Below are 19327 nucleotides of genomic sequence, written 5' to 3' on the forward strand. Positions count from 1 at the left end.
ATGTTCTGCCCTAACACTTTACTGGGATGAACTTGGGCAGAGAAATGAGGCAGAGAGAGATTCGATAACTTTCCCATGATAAGACAGTAGGATTGGATTCAAATCCTAGCAGTCTGGCTCCAAAGCCCAAGTATTTATAAACTATACTTTTTTTTCCCCACTGTGGACACAAGTCTGAATAACTGTCCACAGACATGAATGGATGTACCATGCCTCTTAAAGAGAAAACAAACATGAATTTGCTTGCTGTTTATAAAACATCATAGAAATACACACAGAAACTGAGAACATTGGATCCTTCTGGGGTAGGACTTGCATAAAGGAGAGATAGTAGTGCAAGGAGAGATTTCCAAGTATATCTTTCTGGAAGTTTTGTATTTTGAAATCCAGATGCATTACTTTCACACACAAAAAAAGGATGAATAAATAAAACAGGGAAAAAAAGAACAATTACGAGAGTCAGTAGATTCTACCATGCCAACAAGAAATTGTAAACCCAACATTAAAAAGGAAAATTAAAGACATCCTTGGGGAATTCAACATGTTTTATTTTGCCAGGCACACGATTTCTTCAATATCCAATTAAATAATACTGTGCTAACTACATTTTCTAACAGAGTGAACATTCACTGTAATGACAGTTTCATCATGCTAAAATCTATTCACAAACCTACACTGTTAAAAAAAAGTGCATTTCTAGGAAATTTTATGTACAAATGGAAAACATATCAAGTCATCGAACCGTCAAACTACACAAAATAAAACCAACCAATCAACCACCAACATTCAGTATACGTTAACAATATTTTAAGAAAGAAAATTTTCTTTACATTTGGCAGTTTTGTTCAAGAGGGGCTCTATAATTTTAAAAGTAAAATAATAAAAGTATATACAATTTAATAATGTTCAAAATAGAAGATATTAAATAGCACAAATAATGTTACAACACTAAACACCCTATTGTCTATAAGTTTGGGTTTACATGAAGCAAGGGGACCTGTATAGTTTACCCTATCCTCTGCGTCTAAAACAATTTTACTTTCAACTCTGTACATAGAATAGATTGGCCATAAATACAGAAGATGGTTTTGGCTTTATGCACATTTCTATTTGTGCAAGTAGAGTAGAAATAATGACCTACTTGCAAAACAAACTGCTTTAGAGACTACTTTAGAATCATATACATTTGGAACAATAGCTTTTATTTAATAGGTTTTTTTTTGAATAAGCATTATTTATGTTGTGTTTGTTAACTGCTATTTTTGCCCCATTGAGGCTTCCTCTTATAATATCATAATTTACCACCATTTAAATAATAAACCTTATTCCTAGATTTTGATCAGTGATTACATTCATTTTGACAATGATTTTAGTTTTTGACGCTTTATATTGTAGTGCTTAGGAAGGTAATATATCTGCCTTGATTACCTTCTTCTTGGCTTGTTAACTACAAATAAAACTTTCGTATTAGATTTTGATTAGGTATGATATAAGATCTGTTTGCACCTAGAAACATGAAAATGTCTTTAAAACTAAGTAAAATGAAAGAGCAAAAGTTGTGTTTTTAAAAGAAATGTGAGGATATGAAGAAAATTTTCATACTTCTCCCATCTAGTTGTTATTTGGAGTAAAAAAAAAAATCACTTTTAAATTACTCTAATAAAAGGATCCAAACATACAATTAGAAGACAGTTATTTTATTCATCACAAACTTACCACATTTGTATTTATATACCAGTGAACATAATGTACCAACATTCTTTTAAAATAAAGTATGTCTATTTTTGTTCAAATTAGAATTTTTCTCACTTCTCCACAAAATGAGCATCTCTCCAGCATACATGAAAAAGTATTAAAAAAAAAACGAATCGGTGACTTAAAAATCAGTATGATATCTGAGGTTGGTAAACAAAAAAAAGTGAGTTAATCATTGAAATTAATTATTGAAGTTAAAAATTAGTAACATTTTTAATAAACTTCTGTCAATAAAATTGCATTTTCTACCTTGTTTTTTTCTATTTTTTTTCCATTTTGATGGTTTCGGCCCTCATATACAAGTTTGATATTTCAAAAGAAATTTCTTCTTATATTTTTTAAAATGCCATACAAACTAGAAAATTAGAATAAACACATTTATCAATTAAACTGTGTAAGATTATATTCTCTGAATCTAGAATAACTTAAATAACTTCCAAAAAAGAAAGTGCTTTTGTTTGGAAGATGATTACATAACAATATAAACTTAAATGCTTCACTGACATAATTCCAATTAAAGATATTAATGGTTAGGTGTCCTTTTATCTTCCTGAAACAAGGGAACAGAGATCAATGACAGATATCAAAAACTGATAATTTTTGCAATCTTAAAAGTAACCAATACTATATTTCACTGGAAGCACATAAACTCCATGTTATCTTTTTATGAAAATCGCTCGTGTTTTAGATTCCCTCTTCCTTGTCTCTTTTCTATTCTACATTTCTTTTGACAACTACTCTGTCACATGCATTTATATAACTTTTACTATGTAAAAATTGTGAACTTGGCATTTGGTCTTGTATACAAATGATTGACAGAACTCTAAACCCTTAAAGCAAGAATGGAAGATCACAGGTTATGGCCCTAGTTCAATTAAGGGATGTAAGAATTCTAGTTTTATAGTCGCCATATTGGTTTTGAAGAAAAGGTAAATAAAGATAAATAAAATCTAGGTTAAGTTAAATATTTCTATGCACCATGAGGACCATGACATGTCTAGTGCTAGTCGATATCATACAAGAAAATGCATACTCATTTCAGTTCATGTAACATTCACCTTTAGGAGTGAGTAACCACCTTTCTCAGGAATTTCCCATGGGTAAAGCACAAGATTCTTTGCTCGGAAGTTGATCACTGAAGACAGATCATTTACTGATGGAAGCATAAGCCCCATTTAAGAAAACATTATGACTCTGGCAGCTGATTCCTCCTATTTCTACTTTTCCGGCTATTGATGAGAGCCTTTAACTTGCCATAGTCCCCTCTCATCTTCTGGGATTCTTCTCCGTGTTGATGTTGCTGCCGAGTATCTTTGCAGTACTGATTAATCATCTGCATTTCTGAGTGGCTGAACGCCCCCATGATGTCCTTTGGGTGGAAGGGTAAAGCCCTCACAGAGCTGGCCCAGGTCCATGGAGACCATTTGTCTGTAACAACAGCCACCATTTCGGAATCTAAAACTTTAAAGTTGATCTTGGCTATGGTCTGCTTGAAGCTGTTTTCTGTTGCAATGCAGTGATACAGTCCTTGGTCAGAATTCTGAACGGAGCGGATCAGGAGTCCTTGTGAAGTGGCTATGATTCGCTCATTCAGCTTGACCTAAAAGAGAGATATCAAAGTTCTGAATAGCCAACTCTATATATCTTCTAAAAAGATATGACCAACAATACAGAGTGTTAACTTCCTTCTTAGTGGACACAGATTTTTGGTAAGTTCTATTTTGCCTTTTTTTTTTTTTTTTTTTGCTCAGAAAATCTAGTCTCAGCGGTACTGAATCTATTAAAGAGAGGGTGAAGTTATCACTCATATTGCCCAAAATAGCTTAAAGTGCATTCCCTTTGTATAGAAGTAGTTTCTCCACATATAAGCCAGAGTTTGGGATGTTTCTGGAATGTAAATCACAGTCAACATATATAAATGAAATTCACAGATAGTTTAAAATGTCTATTTTATCCTGTAGTTCTTGCCTTTTATTGTAATTAAAATACTCACTCTCACATATTGAGTAAAAACATGAAGCCACAATTAAAGAGTTGAATTCTGCCTTTTTTTCAATGAATGAATGAATATTCCCTTAACTAAAAATTTTATAAGCAGAGGCAGCATTTTGAACATTATCAAGGGCTTTTTCCTATTATCTAACACAAAGAATGACTAAAAATAAGCTGGAACTCATTATCTTGTAAGTACTCCAAGTGGTTTTACTTTCCAAGGAAAAGTAATAAGAAGCTATGAGGTGAATATTTAATTACTTTACAGGCTTATACTGGGAAAAATATCATTTTGTAGATATAAACTAAATGCTGAAATCCATTTCCTTACAGTTCCCACTATAGTATTGTCAATGAACACATAAAAACCTAAGTGGTGAGTAGTTCCTTCACATGTATACTCAGGAATGCTCTTTCATTGAGGGAAGAAAGAAATTTGACCCAAAGAAAAATAAGGGAAGGCAAAATATAGTATTGAAAAACAAAAAATAGAACAGAACTAGAAAAGAGAGATTAGGAAAAAGTAAGGACAGAAATGTATAAAGCAAAATTTTTTATGTTCATTTAATTTTTAAAGTTTAAATGCACCTTGAAAATAGTTTTAAATAATGTAGAAATGCATTCAGAAATAATAGAAAAGAAAGCCTTTTCCATTTGTGTGAAATTGGGAAAAATTTTGGAGGCCAATTTGATAATATCTATTAGCATGTATATAATATTCAGTGCAGACATTTTATTTCTAGGAATTTATATAGAAGATATACAAGTATGCAGATATTCATTTACATGATGTTTTTGATAAGAGGAAAAACAAGAAATAATGTAACCAGTAGATAGCTTCAGAAAACTTAAGGTATTTTCATACAGTGGAATACTATGCAGCCAAGAAAAATAAGGCAGCTCCACATGTACTGATATGAAGTGTGTGTGTGTGTGTGTGTGTGTGTGTGTGTCTGTGTGTCTGTGTGTCTGTGTGTATGTATCAGAGAGACAGAGACAGAGAAAGAGAGAGAGGAAAATAGGAAGATTATGGAGACTATTTGGAGGAATATATAATTCTTAGCAGCCTTATACTCTGAGAAGTGGGAATAAGTATTGATGTGGAGAAGAGGAGGGCTTTTAGTTTTCACTTATGCTATTCAATATGAACTATTTGCATTTTTCTCTGCAAGCTTTTTTTTACCATTTGTCTTACTTTTCAAAATAAAAGTTCAATATTTGCACACCATTAATATGAGAAATATGTGTATGTTTGCCTAAACTACTAAGGAAGAATTAAGATAAATTTAATTAAATGTTAATAGTTTATTCAACTAAAGTGAGACTGAGTGGAATTGTGATCTGCTTGAATTCTGGACAGATTTTCGTAATTACATTAGAGTTAATTTTTTCATAGTCTTAAATTATGGCATTCTTCTGTCTTTTGAGATTGGAAGAAAAATCAATATAGTCATATTTGAGTCTCCACATTCTTGAACCTTCTGAAATAGAACATTAGAAATACCATAAAGTGATAAAATTTATGATCCATTCCCTTTTAAATTTCATTTGATAATTCCTGTGACATGTATTCAAGACTGTATATATTCATTTATTTCAATTTTACATAATAGAAATTACATTCACTCATTATATACTATTCCACTGGACTTTCTACTGAATAAAAGAAAAGCATGTTATCTATGTTAGGTAAGCCCCCGTTTGAGTTTTGGATTTCCAATTCACATACACACATACAGACTTTCTCTGGAAGGATGGTTCATGTCCACGTGTCATGTTCTAACCTAAGAATTCCGTTTCTGTATGATAATCATCATAGTACTTTATGAATTTTACCCCAGATTACTTTGCAAGGCAATTATTCCTATGCTTCATATCCATTCAAAATAATTTTAAATTAATTAGACTACAGACAATTCAAGACTAATTTGATGATAGATTTGATAGCAAAGAAAATAGGTCTCAAACAATAATTTTTTATGAATGAAAAAACTAAAAAAAAAAATTTTATATCATGGAAATCTGGGGCAAGAAGGGGCCCTGAAGTGCATGGAGCTCATCTTTGATAGTTATGTCTCATCTTATGCAAGTGGTCATCAGCCTATGGTTTAATATTCCAGTGACAGGGGACACAAAATTTCCTAAACAGCTCATAACATCTTTGGATAGGCAGGTCTGAGAATTGGGAAGTATTTTCTCATAAAGAGCCAATATCTGTTTCAGTAATTTTGATGCAATGCCTGTGTTCTACATCTTGGGATTGTATCCATTCTACATAGCCCTCATTAATCTAATATGTAGTATGGAAACTGTCTACAATAGAACACACACAAATGCAGAAGGCTCTATTTTCTCTTTGCTACATCAGACTTTATGATGTACTGTTAGTACCACTGCAGTCTAGGCTACTTTAATGGTTTATATATACATATGTATTTTTCTTCTTATCCTTTCATTTGTCAGGACAACGTGATATCAATATTATGGAATTCATTATTTATAATATTTCACTCTATGCTGTTTTACAATGTTTTCCTTTTTTTTTTTTTTTTTTGCGGTACGCGGGCCTCTCACTGTTGTGGCCTCTCCCGTTGTGGAGCACAGGCTCCGGATGTGCAGGCTCAGCGGCCATGGCTCACGGGCCCAGCCGCTCTGCGGCATGTGAGATCCTCCCGGACCGGGGCACGAACCCGTGTCCCCTGCATCGACAGGCGGACTCTCAACCACTGTGCCACCAGGGAAGCCCTACAATGTTTTCCTTTTAAAGCAGCTCTTTACAATCAGTGAAAGGTTAATAATATAAGTGTCCTTTTATTTGAAAATCGAGGTTTTTATTACATATCAGTAAATAAAGGCAATGGTCTCATACACAGTGATTCCACATATTACCTAACAAAACCCCAGGAGTTATGAATAATAAAGCAATGGAAACAGATTACCACACAGCAGAAAAATGCTCTTTACCATTTCCTGCTGAGGAAAATTGAACTTTTTTAAAAGCCCCTTTTATCTTGTGAATCACACAAAGCTGTTGTATGAGAACTTAGCTTCTGGATTTGCACACATCTTGTTTCTTTTACAAATGCTTCCTCACAGCAATACCCCCATCTGAGTGCACAAGCTCTTGTTTTAATCACTGTGTTATCAAGGTGAGCAGGAAGAAAGGATTTCTAATTAATCCGTCAACTCTATGGACAAAGCATTTTAAAGAAGGTGGCACTTGTCATCCCAGAGACATTAAAGGATGTTCATATGTCTTTCCTTTTTCATTTGATCTGAACCTCACTGAGGGATGGTGATTTAATGCTCTTTCCAAAGCCCTGACTGATTGCTGCTCTGCTGAGTTACTCACCTCTTTCCTTCTGTCCTCGTCTTTCTGTAACAACCACTTGATAGATGCCTGTGGAGACTTGGGGACACACTCAAGGAAAGTGGTGTTATTTTTTACTCCATACTGAACAATTTCAGCTGCATTTCTATATGCTGAAGAGCAAAAATAAAAGGAGAGAGGATGACAATGGAATTTGGAACATATTCTATTATTTGAATGTTTGTTTCTCTATAAAATTGTGAGCGACTGTGGCAAACCCCAAAGGGAGTCTTAATCATTTAACGAGCAGACTATTATACATTGTTTGCCTGGTTTGTTTAACCTAAAGGGAAGGAGAGAAAGATATAAGGGAATCAATGTTTATTCAAGAATTACTTTACACGAAGGAATACACTTAATATCATCTTGAACATTTAATTATTATAACATCTTTGTGAATTAAATTTTCTCAGCTTTTCATAGCTGAACAAATTGAGGCTGTGAGTTATGAGGAAACATATCCTAGTTAAAGAATTAGTAAGTGCCAGGCAATACTGAAGCCAAGTTCATCCCACCCTTAAACTCCATACTCAGTGTGGTATAGATTAAATTCGGAAAGGCAGAAAAGGCAGAAAGCAAGGTGTGGCCACAGTGGGATGTAATGGTTGAGAAAACGATCTTTGAAATCAGATTTTAGCTGAGGTAAAATCTTGACTTTATCACTACTGGCTGTGTAACCTTAGAGAAGTTATTTAATATCTCTGTGCTTCAGTTTTACTTGGTTCTAAAACAGACATTTTCAGACATTCTTTACTGAAATTCTTAAATTAGGAAGAGTATTTAGTATAATCATGTGGTAGCTTAGACATGGGCAGAATTCTCATTCATAAAGTGGGAATAGGAATAGACCTTACTTAAGAATAATTTCTTGAGCACTGAAATAATCCATGAAAAAGCACTTAGCTCAGGTTTTGACACAAAGTCAACATCGCTGTTTGCTCATCATTACCTCCGCTGCAAATACTCTTACCACTATGACTGACACTCGGTTTTATAAAATACTCAGCAAACAGAGAAATAGTAACCTGGCTTTATTCCCTCAATTAGATGTATGGAACAATTAAGCAAAACGTGTCTCAATTTTCTTCTTGTAGTTAGTGTAGTTAGTGACAAGAGTTTCATTCTTTAAATAAAAACAAAAATGCCCAGACTCAAAAAGATTAGCAACAGGAATCTCAGTGTTAACAGTTAACAACAGTACCTCTGTAGCAACTTGGTGAGCCTGGAGGAAGGTCCCTCTGTTGGTGGGGTGGAGGTGGAGGGAGGGGGTCAGTGGGAAAAGTATAATAACATAATATCTCCATGTCAGGATGGGAAGAAAGGAATTAGATTAATTGTAAGATACAAGGCAGGACTGCCAGAAGTAAATGGAATGGTTGTAAACTGTAAAACCAAGGCACTAAAGTACACCCATGTTCAGAGCAGGATAATTCGTAATAGCCAACTTTTGGAAGCAGTGCAAGTGTTCATTGATGGATGAGTGGGTAAACAAAATGCGATATATATTATACATACAATGGATTATGTTTTCACCTTAAACAGGAAAAAACATATTCTGACACATGTTACAACATGAATGAAACCTGAAGAAGACATTAGGCTAAGTGAAGTAAGTCATTTACAAAAGGACAAATATTGTATGATTCCACTTATATGAGATATCTAGAGTATTCAGATTCATAGAGACAGAAATTAGAACAGTGGTTGCCAGAAGCTGGGGAAGGGGGAATAGGGAGTTAGTGTTTAATGGTTATGGAGTTTAACTTCGGGATGATGAAAAAGTTGTGGTGTTGGTTGCACAACATTGTGAATGTACTTAATGCCACAGAACTGTACACTGTAAAATGGTTAAGATAGTAAATTTCGTTATGTAATTTAACACAGTAAAAAACAAACAAACAAGATGTTATATTTTCTTCAGTGGTAAACAAAAAAATAAGTAAATTTTTTTCTTCAGAAAGAAAATAATGTCTAGGAAAATCTATAATTACTATCTTTGTGAAAGACTTACCTACTAACATATCCAAAGTATCTGTGTTCCCGGACTTTTGTTTTACAAAATTCTTAGTATACATACAAATAATATTTAATTTTTAATTACCATATATGAATACCACTAATTTTTTAGAGTGAATCTTTCTTTAAAATGACATACTTGAATCTATTACAAGGTTTCCCTTACTGAAATGTGATACTGAGCACTGCTAGTCTTTACCAAGTTTGACCACTTTTAATTACCTTTTAGATTAAATCCTCTGCATTGAGTCAATGGATTTCCATGTCTCACATCTTGTCGTCGGCTCCTCCTATAAAGCACAGAAGTATATACAAGTGACATAGAATTAACATCGCCAATTATACCACATTTAAAAGACTTCAGTTTAAATTTTGCAATCTTCTGATTGCCTAAGCTTTCATAAAGAAAGGTGGTCTGACTATCTGCATTTTTTTGTTCAATGCTTCAAATATAGTGTGGGTACTTAACCTTGTTTTCAATCTGAATTAATTCAGACTCTCCCCATCTACCACTTGTGATAGATGAACCTCCTATTATGTGTACATCCTGGGTAAATGCTAGATTCCAAGTTAATATTGTAAATTTTTATTTTACAGACATTCATAGAAAATTTTCTAAGATGATAACTCCAAAGTATAAACTCACTAGCATCTTCCTCCTTATAATTTTTTCTTAAATAAGTACAATTCTCTTACAAAAGTCAATGTTTTCAAACCATTTCCAGAGATACTAAAAAGTTTCCAGAACAAGAGATACAGAAAACATGGATTTTTAGTATAAAGCTAAGCAAAAATTTTCATTTACTAGAATAAGAATTTTCCTTCACGTTTTTATTTTGAAAAATTTCAAGACTACAGAAAAGTGGATATATGAATACAATGAATGATGGTATACCTAGACTCATAAATCGTGTTTTGCCATATTTATTTTTTCTCTCATATGCAAGTATATGTCATGTATATACTGTGTATGCACATATATGAAGATCTTTGGAAAATAAGTTGCAGACATGATAATTTTACACCCTTAAATGTATGTGTCTTTTAAGAATAAGTAATTTCCCTACATAAGAACAATATCATTATTATACTAAAGATATCAATATTTATTTAATAATACTATATAATACACATTTTATATTAAAATTTCACTACTTGTCCCCAAAATATCCCTTATGAAGTTTTTAAAGTTTATTCAGGATCCAATCAAGGTTCACTCAGGGTATTTAGTTGTTACATATCACCAACTTAAGCATTTCAAAAATTTAGTTACATCCTTTGTCAGTTGGTCATTATTTAAATTAAAGTTACTTGCAAACTATTTAATTTCTTGTCTTAGATTCACTTACATATTAGCTTCAATTGTATTACATAGTGCAACAAATCAAAATAGAGCAACTGAAATTCTCTTAGGTATGAATCGTGGACATGAACATGGTTATAAGAGAGAAGAAAGGCAACACTCTTCGAATATTGGGAGTACAGGGGTAGATCAGTTGTTTATTATCAGTGCTGAAAAGTATATATGGATAAGCATATCACTTAATTGGGTTAGTTAAGTCTCTTAATATTTTTAACCTTAATGATAAATTAAAATATTCAGTAAGAAGAAGGGAAATATTAAAATCACACTGGGTTTATAAAATTTGCAAAGCAAAATGAACCTCAAAGTCAATGATAATGAAAAAAATTATTTTAAGGTTACAGCAAATAGTTAATAGTTTAAATAATCAAGGGATTATATACATCTATTTATGAAAATATGAGTACAATTTTTGTGTCATTTAAGTATTGTTTCTCCCAAAAAGCCACATGATGCTTATTCAATTGTATATTTCTTTATAATCACACACACACACAAACTAGTGGAAGTCACTCTTGTCTCAGAAATTACGATTAATACTGTATTTTAGAATAGATCCTATGTCAGGTTTTTACTGCATTGTATTTGCTATATTTTGAAGTCACAGCATTATTTACTACCAGCTAACTTGTGAGCGTATATTATATGAGAACCATATGACAGTTCTTATGGCTGAACAGGTCATTTTCAGCCATCTAGACAAGCAATATCACTCACAATGGTTAAACTTATTGTCCTGTGATCAGCACTGTGTTACGGTTTACTCAAGTACATGAACCTCCAAGCTGGGTGATCTGAATTTGCAGTATCACATAGCTTCCAGACATTCAAATACCATTCAAATACCATTGTTATAGCTTGGCTTAAATGATGAAAACAACAAGGCAGCCATCTGAGCTTTCTATATGTGTCGATTCCCTTTCAGGCATTTGTATAGCATTGTGAAAGCATGAGGGTAGACAGTCATATTATATTGCATCTAGGATTGGGAATTTGGCTCAAGTTGCCAATGTTTCTGCCATTATAGTCTATTCTTTTGGATAAACAATGAAATCATCTACGTCTTGTGTAAAAAAGCAGATATTTACTTTAAGGGTGAACTGATTATCTTGTCTTAAAGTTTCCAACTTCATGTCTGAATCCATAATAAATAACATTTGAGATTAAAGTGTAATATTTGATACAGATGCACAAATAAAGGTAGTTGAGGGTGAAGAGGAAAAATGCTTATGTTGTTTACTATGAAAAAACTTTTTTTAAAAAAGAGAAACTACCGAGCCAATGATACTTAAAAACTCTATTATGTCAAAATATAACCTCCATTGACTTCCAAGTGTAACTGTACTTCTTTGTTTCCATACAAAGAACATGTTTTTGTTTTTCATTCCTATGAATTCCTCTACATGATCCTTGTGTTCCAGTTAGATAGTGCAACCGAAATAAAACCAGGTAAGTTAACACTATTAAAGAAAATGAAAAATACTCCAAATGATCATTTTCATATTACTATTTAATCGCTAAAGAAAACAAATGCTACATATGGGAATTTGGGAAATAATTCATGCAGCAAACATGTTTTGTATTCACTATAACTGTATGCTTAAAAAAGTTTGGGAATAATTTGGAGAATTTAAATAGTATAGATAGTCTTTTGTTGTTGTTGTTTGTTTGTTTTGCGGTACGCGGGCCTCTCACTGTTATGGCCTCTCCTGTTGTGAAGCACAGGCTCCAGACGTACAGGCTCAGCAGCCATGGCTCACAGGCCTAGCCACTCCGCGGCACGTGGGATCTTCCCAGACCGGGGCACAAACCCGTGTCCCCTGCATCGGCAGGCAGACTCTCAACCACTGCACCACCAGGGAAGCCCATATAGATAGTTTTAATGAAACTCCCAGTATGCTAGCCAAAGACAGGTAAGCGTAGGCCAAGGAATACCTTATATATGTGTGTATATGTACACACACACACACACACAAATCAAAACCACAATAAGATATCACCTCACACCTATTAGAATGGATATATATATATATATATGTGTGTGTATATATATATATATATATATATATATATATATATATATATATATATATATATATATATATACAGTATTTCTTTGGATCTCTGTGATAGAATTAAGACACTGCTAGAGGTATCAAGATAGCTCCTTAAATCCTTAGTTTCTTTTTCAGCCCATGATACATGTTTTTTTTCCTATCTGTACTTGAAAAACTGTGGTATAATTGACATATAACATTATATTAGTTTCAGGTGTACAGTTTCATATTTATATATATTGCAAAATGATCACCACAGTAAGTCTAGTTAACATCTGTCACCTTACATAGTCAATTACAAAAGGGTTTTTTTTTCCTATGATGAGGACTTTAAGATCTACTCTCCTAGCAACTTTCAAATATGCACTACAGTATTAGTAAGCAGTCACCATGCTTTACCTTACATACCCATGACAATTATTTTGTAACTGGAAGTCTGTACCTTCTGACCCCCTTTTGCCCATTTTTCCCACCACCACCACCCCTACCTCTGGCAACCACAAATCTGTTCTCTGTATCTATGAGCTCACTTTTGTTGTTGTTTTTAAAATTCCACATAAAAGTGAGATCACACAGTATTTGTCTTTCTCTGTCTGACTTATTTTCCTTAGCATAATGCCCTCAAGGTCCAACCATGTTGTCAGAAATGGCAAGATTCCATCATTTTTTATGGCTGAAGAGTATTCCATTGTGTGTGTGTATGTAAGTATGTACCTATCAATCTATCTATCTATCTATCTATCTACCATATCTTCTTTATTCATTCATCCACTGATGGACACTTGGGTTGTTTTCATGTGTTTGCTATTGAAAATAATGTTGCAATAAGCATGTGGGAGCATGTATCTTTTTGAATTAGTGTTTTTGTTTTCTTTGGATAAGTACCCACAAGTGGAATTGTTGGATTGCATGGTAGTTCTATTTTTATTTTTTTCGGGAACCTATACACTTTGCCATAGTGGGTGCACCAATTTACATTCACATCAACAGTTCACAAGGGTTCCCTTTCTTCCACATCCACGGTAACACTCGTTATTTTTTGACTTTTTGATGATAGCCATTCTAACAGGTATGAGGTGATAACTCACTGTGGTTTTTGATTTGCATTTCTCTAATGATTAGTGATTCTGAACATCTTTTCATGTGCCCCTTGTTTATCTGTATGTCTCCTTGGAAAATGTCTGTTCAGATCTTCTGACCATTTTTAATCAAATTATTTGTATTTTTGCTATTGAGTGGTATGAATTCTTTATACTTTTTTTCAATAGATCTTTATTGGAGTATAATTGCTTCACAATACTGTGTTAGTTTCTGTTGCACAAAAAAGCGAATAAGCCATATGCATACACATGTCCCCATATCCCCTTCCTCTTGAGGCTCCCACCCCTCTTCCCTATCCCACCCCCTCTAGGTCATTGCAAAGCACTGAGCCGATCTCCTTGTGCTATGCTGCTGCTTCCCATCAGCCAACTATTTCACATTCGGTAGTGTATATATGTTGATGCTATTCTCACGTCGCCCCAGCTTCGCCCTCTGACCCCATGTCCTTAAGTCCATTTTCTATATCTACTTCTTTATTTCTGTCCTGAAACTAGGTTCATCAGTACCTTTTTTTTTTTTTAGATTCCACATATATACGTTAACATAAGGTATTTGTTTTTCTCTTTCTGACTTGCTTCACTCTATATGACAGACTCTAGGTCCATCCACCTCACTACAAATAATTCAATTTCATTTCTTTTTATGGCTGAGTAATATTCCATTGTATATATGTGCCACATCTTCTTATCCATTCATCTGTGGATGGACATGTAGGTTGCTTCCATGTCCTGGCTATTGTAAATAGAGCTGCAATGAACATTGTGGTACATGTCTCTTTTTGAATTATGGTTTTCTCAGGGTATATGCCCAGTAGTGGGATTGCTGGGTCATATGGTGGTTCTATTTTTAGTATTGTAAGGAACCCCCATACTGTTCTCCATAGTGGCTGTATCAGTTTACATTCCCACCAGCAGTGCAGGAGGGTTCCCTTTTCTCTACACTCTCTCCACCATTTGTTGTTTGTAGATTTTCTGATGATGCCCATTCTAACCAGTGTGAGGTGATACCCCATTGTAGTTTTGATTTGCACTTCTCTAATAATTAGTGATGTTGAACATCGTTCCATGTGCCTCTTGGCCATCTGTATGTCTTCCTTGGAGAAATGTCTATTTAGGTCTTCCGCCAATTTTTTAACTGGATTGTTTGTTTTTTGATATTGAGCTCCATGAGCTGTTTGTATATTTTGGAGATTACTCGTTTGTCTGTTGTTTCATTTGCAAATATTTTCTCCCATTCTGAGCATTCTCTTTTTGTCTTGTTTATAGTTTCCTTTGCTGTGCAAAAGCTTTTAAGTTTCATTAGGTCCCATTTGTTTATTTTTGTTTTTATTTCCATTACTCTAGGAGGTGTGTCAAAAAAGATCTTGCTGTGGTTTATGTCAAAGAGTGTTTTTCCTATGTTTTCCCTAAGAGTTTTATAGTATCTGGTCTTACATTTAAGTCTTTAATCCATTTTGAGGTTATTATTGTGTATGGTGTTAGGGAGTGTTCTAATTTCATTCTTTTACATGTAGCTTTCCAGTTTCCCCAGCACCACTTATTGAAGAGACTGTCTTTTCTCCGTTGTATATCCTTGCTTCCTTTGTCATAGACTAGTTGACCATAGGTACATGGGTTTATCTCTGGGCTTTCTATCTTGTTCCATTGATCTATGTTTCTGTTTTTGTGCCAGTACCATACTGTCTTGATTGCTGTAGCTTCGTGGTGTAGTTTGAAGTCAGGGAGCCTGATTCCTCCAACTCCCTTTTTCTTTCTCAAGATTGCTTTGGCTATTCAGGGTCTTTTCTGTTTCCATACAAACTGTAAAAATTTTTGTTCTAATTCTGTGAAGAATGCCATTGGTAGTTCAATAGGGATTGCATTGAATCTGTAGATTGCTTTGGATAGTACAGTCATTTTCATAATATTGATTCTTCCAATCCAAGAACATGGTATATTTCTCCATTTGTTTTTGTCATCTTTGATTTCTTTCTTCAGTGTTTTATAGTTTTCTGAGTACAAGTCTTTTGCCTCCTTAGGCAGTTTATTCCTAGGTATTTTATTCTTTTTGTTGCAATGATGAATGGGATTGTTTCCTTAATTTCTCTTTCTGATTTTTCATTGTTGGTGTATAAGAATGCCAGAGATTTCTGTGCATTAATTTTGTATCCTGCAATCTTAGCAGATTCATGATTAGTTCTAGTAGTTTTCTGGTGGCATCTTTAGGATTTTCTATGTATAGTATCACGTCATCAGCAAACAGTAACAGTTTTACTTCTTCTTTTCCAATTTGTATTCCTTTTATTTCTTTTTCTTCTCCGATTGCTGTGGCTGGGACTTCCAAAACTATGTTGAATAAGAGTGGTGAGAGTGGACACCTTTATCTCATACCTGATCTTAGTGGAAATGCTTTCAGTTTTTCACCATTGAGTATGATGTTTGCTGTGGGTTTGTCATATATGGCCTTTATTATGTTGAGGTAGGTTCCCTCTATGCCCATTTTCTGGAGAGCATTTATCATAAATGATGTTGAATTGTGTCAAAAGCTTTTACTGCATCTATTGACATGATCATATGGTTTTTATTCCTTAATTTGTTAATGTGGTGTATCACATTGATTGATTTGCGTATATTGAAGAATCCTTGTATCCCTGTGATAAATCCCACTTGATCATGGTGTATGATCCGTTTAATGTGTTATTGGATTCTGTTTTCTAGTATTTTGTCCAGGATTTTTGCATCTATGTTCATCAGTGATATTGGTCTATAATTTTCTTTTTTTGTGATATCTTTTTCTGGTTTTGTATCAGGGTGATGGTGGCTTCATAGAATGAATTTGGGAGTGTTTCTCCCTCTGCAATTTTTTGGAAGAGTTTGAGAAGGACAGGTGTTAGCTCTTCTCTAAAAGTTTGATAGAATTCTCCTGTGAAGCCATCTGGTCCTGGACTTTTGTTTGTTGGAAGATTTTTAATTACGGTTTCAATTTCATTACTTGTGATAGTTCTGTTTATATTTTCTTATTCTTCCTGGTTCAGTCTTGGAAAATTGTACCTTTCCAAGAATTTGTCCATTTCCTTGTGGCTGTCCATTTTATTGGCATATAGTTGTTTGTAGTAGTCTCTATAATCCTTTGTATTTCTGCAGTGTCAGTTGTGATTTCTCCTTTTTCACTTCTATTTTTATTGACTTACTTCCTCTCCATTTTTTTCTTGATGAGTCTAGCTAAGGGTTTATCAATTTTGTTTATCTTCTCAGAGAACCAACTTTTAGTTTTATTGATCTTTGCTATTGTTTTCTTCATTTCTATTTCATTTATTTCTGATCTGATCTTTATGATTTCTTTCCTTCTACTGACTTTAGGTTTTCTTTGTTCTTCTCTCTCTAGTTGTTTTAAGTGTAAGGTTAGATTGTTTATTTGAGATTTTTCTTGTTTCTTGAGGTGAGATTGTATTGCTATAAACTTCCCTCTTAGAACTGCTTTTGCTGTGGCCCATAGGTTTTGGGTTGTCGTGTTTTCATTATCATTTGTTTCTATGTATTTTTTAATTTCTTCTTTGATTTCTTCAGTAATCTCTTGGTTATTTAGTAGCGCACTGTTTAGTCTCCATGTATTTGTGTTTTTTACATTTTTTTCCTGTAATTGATTTCCAATCTCATAGCATTGTGGTCAGAAAAGATGCTTGATATGATTTCAATTTTCTTAAATTTTCCGAGTCTTGATTTGAGACCCAAGATGTGATCTATCCTGGACAATGTTCTATGTGCACTTGAGAAGAAAGTGTACTCTGCCACTTTTGGGTGGAATGTTCTATAAATATCAGCTAGATCTATCTGGTCTATTGTGTCATTTAAAGCTTGTATTTCCTTATTTATTTTCTGTTTGGACGATCTGTCCATTGGTGTAAGTGGGGTGTTAAAGTCCCTTACTATTATTGTGTTACTGTTGATTTCTCCTTTCATGGTTGTTAAGCATTTGCCTTAAGTATTGAGGTGCTCCTATGTTGGGTGCATAAACATTTATAATTGTTATATCTTCTTCTTGGATTGATCCTTTGATCATTATGTAGTGTCCCTCCTTATCTCTTTGTAACAGTCTTTATTGTAAAGTATATTTTATCTGATATGAGTATTGCTACTCCAGCTTTCTTTTGATTTCCATTTTCATGGAATATCTTTTTCCATCTCTTCACTTTCAGTCTGTTTGTGTCCCTAGGTCTGAAGTGGGTCTCTTGTAGACAGCATATATATGGGTCTTGTTTTTGTATCCATTCAGCCAATCTGTGTCTTTTGGTTGGGTCATTTAATCCATTTACATTCAAGGTTATTATCGATACATATGTTCCTATGACCATTTTCTTAATTGTTTTGGGTTTGTTTTTGTGGGTCTTTTTCTTTCCTTGTGTTTCCTGCTCAGAGAAGTTTCTTTAGCATTTGTTCTAAAGCTGGTTTCGTGGTGCTGAATTCTCTTAGCTTTTGCTTTTCTGAAAAGCTTTTCACTTCTGCATCGAATCTGAAGGAGATCCTTGCTGGGTAGAGTAATCTTGATTGTAGGTTTTTCTCTCTCATCACTTTAAGTATATCCTGCCACTCCCTTCTGTCCTGCAGAGTTTCCGCTGAAAAATGAGCTGATAACCTTATGGGGATTCCTTTGTATGTTGTTTTTTTGTTTTTTCCTTGCTGCTTTTAATATTTTTTCTTTGAATTTAATTTTTGTTAGTTTGATTAATATATGTCTTGGTGTATCTTTCCTAGGGTTTATCCTGTATGGGAGTCTCTGTGCTTCCTGGACTTGGGTGACTATTATCTTTCCCATGTTAGGGAAGTTTTCAACTATAATCTCTTCAAATATTTTCTCAGACCCTTTCTTTTTTTTTTCTTCTTCTGGGACCCTTATAATTTGAATGTTGGTGTGTTTAGTGCTGTCCTGGAGGTCTCTGAGATTGTCTTCAATTCTTTTCATTCTTTTTTCTTTATTCTGCTCCTTGGAAGTTATTTCCACAATTTTGTCTTTCAGATCACTTATTCATTCTTCTGCCTCAGTTATTCCGTTATTGATTCCTTCTAGTGCATTTTTCAATTCAGTTATTGTGTTGTTCATCTCTGTTTGTTTGTTCTTTAGTTCTTCTAGATCTTTGTTAAACATTGCTTGTATTTTCTCAATCCGTGCCTCCATTCTATTTCTGAGATTCTGGATCATCTTTACTATCATTACTCTGAATTCTTTTTCAGGTAGATTGCCTATTTCCTCTTCATTTATTTGGTCTTGTAGATTTTTACCTTGCTCCTTCATTTGTGACATTTTTTTGCTGTGTCATTTTTTTTTTTTTTTTTATGAGTGGGATTGTGTTCCTATCTTACTGGTTGTTTGGCCTGAGGCTTCCAACACTGGAGTTTTTCGGCTATTGGGTAGAGCTGGGTCTTGGTGCTGAGACAAGGAACTCTGCGAGACCTCACTCTGATGAATATTCCCTAGGATCTGAGGTTCTCTGTTAGTCCAGTTGTTCGGACTCAGAGCTCCCACTGCAGGAGCTTTGGCCCAACCCTGGGTTTGTGAACCAAGATCCCGCAAACCACCTGGGGTGGCAAAAAAAAAAAAAAAAAGAATAGCAAAGTAAAAAATAAAATTAGACTAGGAAACTAACAGATATGTTAGGAAGAATATAAAAGTAAAAATATAGATGAATCAACAACTGGA

General features: G+C 34.0%; 1 protein-coding gene across 1 annotated transcript in view; it reads right to left on the minus strand.

Moving 5' to 3' along the window:
* Positions 1–475: 475 nt before the first annotated feature.
* SEMA3C (semaphorin 3C) overlaps positions 476–19327 on the minus strand; it is a 186859-nt gene continuing 168007 nt past the window's right edge. Inside the window, exons 16-18 of the mRNA XM_060020334.1 lie at positions 9356–9423; positions 7100–7230; positions 476–3355 (exon numbers count right to left, since the gene is read on the minus strand). Coding sequence (XP_059876317.1) covers positions 2942–3355; positions 7100–7230; positions 9356–9423 — 613 coding nt within the window. The 3' untranslated portion in view covers positions 476–2941. The remainder of the gene's footprint in view (positions 3356–7099; positions 7231–9355; positions 9424–19327) is intronic.

This window comes from Delphinus delphis, chromosome 9 (genome assembly GCF_949987515.2).
Source record: "Delphinus delphis chromosome 9, mDelDel1.2, whole genome shotgun sequence".
Taxonomy (NCBI): Eukaryota; Metazoa; Chordata; class Mammalia; order Artiodactyla; family Delphinidae; genus Delphinus; species Delphinus delphis.